We start from the raw sequence: 6,000 nt of genomic DNA, 5'->3' as shown, positions 1-6,000 counted from the left end.
GGTCCACCTTGACCACAATAATTTGGGGGCGTCATCAAATAGTAAGAGCTTCTCTAAAATGAATTCAATGCGTAAGAGCTCAAGAAATCAAACCATTTCTAGTCCAGCAGCCAAGGTTAATTACCATTTAACTAGTACAAGTTCATCCTCGAAAAAAAAGTCAAGGCATTTCAACTTTCCATCATCTCACTTCAACTTATTGCACAAACCGAAAGGCACCATGGCCTCTTGATAATAAAGTTCGGCACCAGCTACTACTTCCCTCCTCATGGGGAGTGCTCCTAGCAAAGCAAACAATGGCCACCAAACAGAGCCCCAGACACATCCATGGGCCCGGTCATTAGACGTCGCCGTCGACCACCATGCCACCCTCGTCTGCGGCGGTGTGCCGCAGCCGCTGGATCGCCTTCTCCACCTGCACGCATACATGACATAGCCGTGTCGCCATGAGCACCGCGACAAACAGAAACTGAGCAGAAGCTTCAGCCGAGATCATGCGTGAATGTGAAAAGGGCGAGCTCACCTCGCTCTCCCAGTTGGTCCTGGCCGTGATGACGATCAGTGCCACCGTCTGCACTGCGACCCCTATGATCAAGCCCCACCAGATCCCCTGAGAATTACCACAAACATATGATCATCAGACCTCCGGCAAAATGTTGCAAGATAGAGGTTAACTGACTATGAAATTAGCGCGGGAAGCTAATTGACTTACAGCTGCTCCCAGGCTTGTTTTGAACCCTAGAACGCATCCGATTGGCAGACCGATGATGTAGTAAGCCCCGACATTGACATAGGCAACTATGACTTGCCATCCGCTCCCGACGGCCACTCCTGCAGATATTTCAGAACGAATTTTCAGTTCCTTCGGTTGAGTGCAAACTAGGCACGTTGTGTTACTGCCAAGTGTTGCGTGTACCTGAGAGGATTGGCTGGATCCCATTCAAGAAGATGCTGATGGCCAGCAATGGCATCAGTGCAATGACAGCCTCAATCACCGTCGTGCTACTCGTGTAGAGGGTGCTCAGCGGGTACCTGAGGGCCATGACGACGATCGTGGCGAGAATGCTGAAGGCGATGCTCGCCGTGACGACCACCAGGACCGACAACCTCGCGACCTTTGGATGGCCAGCGCCAAGCTCGTTGCCGACGCGGATACTGCGTGTGCAAACGTTTGATCAGCAAGCGGAAATTGGTCTACATCTTGGTAGGTATCGGTCGTTTGCACTGACCTGGCCGCATAGCTTAAACCAAGCATGATTTGGAAGTCCCAGTTCCAGTAGTTGATGCTGAAACAAGTAAAAGAGATAGCGACGCAAGTTATATGTGAATATGGATTAGACATTAGAACTTCCAACAAGGTGTGTAACTATAACATGAGCTGAATCATCGTGTGGCCTACCAGATAGAGAGTGAATCAAGAGCAATCTCCGAGTTGGGGAGGAAGCCAGTCAGAAGCACAAATCCTTGCACGTACCAGACCTCCAATCTGAGCAAGAACACAATGATGCAAGATATAAACAAGCAAGACCTACCAAACAGTTAGCAATGGCTGATAAATTTACTCACGCTAGCATAACAGCCGACGCAAAGGCGAGCTTGGCATATCCCCAGAGGCCTCTGAAAGCGAGCATGGACAACCCGGTCCACGTCTCCTTACAAGCCGGGCTCCAGATGATGTACGCCCATGTCAACGCCACAAGCACCCACCAAGAGAAGCTCAGCGTCAGAGCCGCGCCGAGAAGGCCAAAGCTGAGAACGAAGACAGCGAGCCACGAGATGAGGATGTGGAAGACAAGCACAGCAAGCACCATGTACGCCACGGGGTTGACGATGTTCTGAGCCTGCAGGAACCTCTGCATCGGGCAGAAGAGTGCAAACGCGAGCAGCGGCGGCACCAGCCCACGAGCATACAGCTGCCCCGCCACAGCCACGTCCTCAGCCTGCCCAATGAGCCGCAGGAATGGGCCAGAGTACCAGTAGAAGAAAGCGATGGCGACGGCCGTCACAAACTGGAGTAGGAGCGCTCTCTGGCAAACAACGCCCATCGCCCTGTACCTCCTCGCACCGTAGGCCTGGCCGCACACCGTCTGCACTGCAGTCGACATGCCGAGCTGCATTCCGCATACAAGTGAGAAGACGTCGTTTCTAAGCAGCACAAAGGACTATACTACATAGTGCAAGAACTGAGTGCAGCTAGTTACCATGATGCCATAGGCTAGGCCCTGGATGCCGATGTTGGTGATGGAGGCCCCGGCAAGCTCCAGCTCACCAAGGTGGCCAACGAACATCTGTGTGACGAGGCTGAGAGTGAAGCTGAAGAGCGTGATGAGGATGGACGCCCATGAGATGCGCCACAGGTTGCCGGCCTCCCACAATGCCAGCCGCGACAGCACGTTGAATGGCACCGGCTCCCGGCGCAGCAGCTCCTCCGAGGCAGCTGACCGGTCATCGATGAACTCCAGCAACGGTGCCGTCACAGTGTCGCCATCTCCCTCCATTGTCTCCTCCCCTTAAGTACTTCACTTGGTCTAGTTCATTATGGACCAAGCCTTTGTGATGCTGATATATGCACGAACATGTGTACTGTTCAGTAGCCCTTTGAGTGGCAGCTAACTAACATTCAGGTGCCATACCTACTAGTCTATTGGCTGGCAGCTAACTAAGCAGCACAACGTATGAAACGTTACCAACTGAACCCAAAACTATAAATCTGTCAGTTTTAGGCAGAAGAAATGAGTAAGCTTTCCAGCATGTAAACACATGATACATCAACATGTCAGATCAAATATTAAACATACTTGCCAGTTGCCAATAAACGCATGATATATCAACATGCCAGACAGCAATAGCTTACTTTTCTTGTTTCAGAAGACCTCTTTCTACAAACTTAACTATAAGCTTCCCAGCAGCTGGTTGTTTCTCTAAGGTCAGCTGATTGTCAACTTTTCGACACAATTTAATATCAGGAATTAAATTTCTCTGAAACATCTGGCACGCCACATTGTATGACTGAACTGCGAGACCTCTATTAAGAAAACTCTCCATCAGAATGTGGCATGTCTGAGCATCTCTCTGTGAGGCAGTTCTCAGTACCTTGCTGAGGAGACTGTAAGCTTCATTTATTTTACCTAATGCACATAGCTTCTCAATGACCTGATTGTATACACTCTTAAGCTCTTGTCTCGCTAACATCTTATCCAGCAGATCGAGTAATTCTTCCACTGTACCCTTCTCACAGTATCTATGTATCACTGTCCTGTATGTAACGAGTGTAGGGACAATTCCTCTATTAAGCATTTTCTTCACAAGCTCTGTCGCTTCTTTCAGTCGACCTTTCTTTCCCAAAGCATTGACAACAACAGTATAAGTTACAACATCTGGATGCCTGTTACTGAGATACAAGTCATCCAACAAAGACAGCGCTGATTCCAAATCCCCCTGCCGAGAAAATCCATGAATTACAGTAGTGAAGTTAATAACATTAATGGTACAACCTTTGCTTTGGCACTGCTCCATGAAGTCTTTGGCCTCTGCCGGCTTTCCTTCCTTACATAACGCATGGATCAGTAAGTTAATCTCCACAGTAGTGGGAAAGAAACCCTTCTGCAACATCTGGGCAACGACATCACATGATTCCTTTAGTTTCCCTTCTCTTCTAAACCCATGCATCACAACACTGTATGTGATATCACTTGGAGTCCACCACTCCTCTCCACTGTTGTTTAGCAATTCCCAAGCCTCTGAAGTTTTCCCAGCTTTGCAGAGACCATTTAACAGTGCAGTATGTGTGACTATGTTTGGCTTGCAGCCATTCTTATACATATGCTTCATCATCTTTCTTGCTTGATCAATTTCCCCGATCCGGCAGAACCCATCAACAACTGCGCTATATGTCACAACGTCAGGGTGACATTCTTTTGAGATCATCTCACCTACAACCCCCTTTGCCTCGGCCATCCTCCCATTCAAGCAGAAAGAGTGCACAACTGCACTATATCCAACCTCATCGACACGGAACCTTTTCCCCTCTGACTCCCTCAAGAATTCCAACGCCTCATCTGCATGCCCATGCTTTGCAAGCACATGGATGAGCATGTTATACGTGACCTGATCTGGAAATAGACCCGCATCATTCATCATCCTCCCAAGCAAACCCCGCACCTCTGCCACCCTCTTCTCCTTGCACAAGAAGCCCATCACTGTATAATAGGTAATCTTATCAGGTGGGCACCCATTTTGCAGCATCACATCAATCATCTCTAGTGCCTCAACAACCCTCCGCACGCTACATAACCCCTTGATAAGGCAATTGTATGTGACTACATCCGGCTCGACCCCAACACGTCGCATCCGGTCGCTAAACTCAAGCGCCTTGTCAATGCGCCCGGCAAAGACAAGCGCATTCACCGCCACATTGCATATCAATATGTCAGGCGCACACCCGTCCTTCTGCATGAGTTGGAGCACGCGCATGGCAGAGCGGAGCTTCCCCGCACGGCTGTACGAGAGCATGAGGTGCGCGAACTGCTGCGTCCCGCGCCTCATGCGGCGACGAATCATGAGGCGCATGACGCGCCGGGCGGGGTCGTGGAGCCTGGTGCGGCTGAGGAGGCTCAGCATTTCGTCGAACACCTCCGGGGCGTGCCGGTAGCGCCACTGGCGGTCGGCCCAGCGGAAGAACTCGAACGCGGCGCGGGCGTCCGTCTGCGCCTGGGCGCGGAGCACGGCGCGGACCTGCGGCGGGGAGAGCACCCGGAGCAGGTGCCGGAGCTGCGCCTCCAGCTTCGGGGTCCACGAGCCGCGGAGCTCGAGCAGCTTGCAGGTGTCGCGCACGAGGCGGCTGCGCGACTCCTCCGCGAGGTCATCATCGTGGGGTATCTCCTTGACGACGGGCGCGGGGGCGAGTTCTCCCGCGGCGGCCGAGGAGGATGCGGCGGTGGTGCACAGGCGGCGAGGTTTGAGGAGGAGGAGAAATGGGTTTTTGGCTAGATGCCCGGCCATGGCGGCCGCTCGCGTGCGCGGGAGGAAATGGGTTTGGTGGTTAGGAAGGCGATTGGCAATGGCCCGCCGGATGGTGCCGCCGGCGGGCGGCGGCGGGCGGCAGGTCACTGGCCGACGATGGATGGGCCGGAGCAAGCTGTGTGGGGTCACAGCGTCAGGGTAGCCCACATAGCCTTTTTGCTACGGTGTCCAGTAGTAGTACGATTTTGCAATACCAGGCTTCTCCATCTTCAACTCTTTCGTCTGGCTTCACCCTCATCTCGCGCTGTCTTTTAAGAGCAACTCTAGCAAAATCATCATATTAACAGCCTCCAAATGCTTATGAAGCAAATCTGTCGAGATGGTGCGTAAACTTAGAGTCTTCATATGTATTGCCTTCATAATCGTGGTTGAGGAGCAGTGTGTTTTGTGTTCGTGGATGTCCGATGGTTGCTGCTCATGGTGGTGGTGATGGCTCGTGGAATAAGATAGTTAGCATGAGGCATGGAAAGAGGCGCAAGGACGGCATGACTGGTCATTCTCGATTTTGTCGATGGGCGGCGCTGGTTATGAGGTCTGGATGGCACGAGGATGACGCCTGACTAACATGACCTTTCCCTAGTACGAGAGGACCGGGAAGAACATACCACTAGTGTACCAGTTTCGTGCCTACGGTAAATGTTGGGTAGCCAAGTGCGGAGATGATAACTGTTAAAAGCATATAGGTAGTTTATGTGTGTTGGCGCGTGCGGCAGACCTTGTCTCACAAAGCTCTGACAACGATGATGCCCTCCCGACTATGATGATGAAGGAGGTACTTTTCCTCTCTCTCCGACGACTACCTCTGTGGTGTTGGGGTTCAGAGACGGTTCATGGTTTTGGTTTGTGCAAGGAGTCCAATGAAATAGTTGCGCATGAGGCCAACACAATTAGTGCGTGGGGCAACAATATATTCCTAAAGGCTTCTCCGAATTTAAAATCTACATTGCTTAGATTGATCATCTAGTCCTCCATAGAAGA

At 51.5% G+C, this 6,000-nt stretch overlaps 2 protein-coding genes across 2 annotated transcripts; both read right to left on the bottom strand.

Moving 5' to 3' along the window:
- On the bottom strand, window positions 1-2,628 carry LOC125507717 (protein DETOXIFICATION 41-like). The gene is made up of 8 exons (XM_048672207.1): window positions 2,202-2,628; window positions 1,567-2,111; window positions 1,400-1,486; window positions 1,230-1,286; window positions 917-1,155; window positions 713-831; window positions 524-610; window positions 1-415 (listed from the first exon to the last, which is right to left on the bottom strand). Exons 1-8 carry the CDS (start codon window positions 2,496-2,498, stop codon window positions 341-343), a joined length of 1,506 nt encoding a protein of 501 aa, XP_048528164.1. The 5' UTR covers window positions 2,499-2,628; the 3' UTR covers window positions 1-340.
- A 197-nt stretch (window positions 2,629-2,825) lies between these two features.
- On the bottom strand, window positions 2,826-5,185 carry LOC125507716 (pentatricopeptide repeat-containing protein At1g09900-like). Its single transcript, XM_048672206.1, has one exon. The coding sequence runs from the start codon at window positions 4,999-5,001 to the stop codon at window positions 2,851-2,853; it is 2,151 nt and encodes a 716-aa protein (XP_048528163.1). The 5' UTR covers window positions 5,002-5,185; the 3' UTR covers window positions 2,826-2,850.
- Window positions 5,186-6,000: the final 815 nt, after the last annotated feature.

The sequence above is a fragment of the Triticum urartu genome, chromosome 5 (genome assembly GCF_003073215.2).
Source record: "Triticum urartu cultivar G1812 chromosome 5, Tu2.1, whole genome shotgun sequence".
Taxonomy (NCBI): domain Eukaryota; kingdom Viridiplantae; phylum Streptophyta; class Magnoliopsida; order Poales; family Poaceae; genus Triticum; species Triticum urartu.
This window is presented reverse-complemented; position numbering and strand designations above follow the sequence as displayed.

What these genes read in the sequence shown, in the direction of transcription:
- LOC125507716 (XM_048672206.1), bottom strand. Translation starts at nt 5,001, where the DNA reads ATGGCCGGGCATCTAGCCAAAAACCCATTTCTCCTCCTCCTCAAACCT.
- LOC125507717 (XM_048672207.1), bottom strand. Translation starts at nt 2,498, where the DNA reads ATGGAGGGAGATGGCGACACTGTGACGGCACCGTTGCTGGAGTTCATC. An exon ending in GCGTCGGCTGTTATGCTAGC is followed by an intron (nt 1,487 to 1,566) that starts GTGAGTAAATTT and finishes GTTCTTGCTCAG; the next exon opens with ATTGGAGGTCTGGTACGTGC. An exon ending in CTTGATTCACTCTCTATCTG is followed by an intron (nt 1,287 to 1,399) that starts GTAGGCCACACG and finishes TACTTGTTTCAG; the next exon opens with CATCAACTACTGGAACTGGG.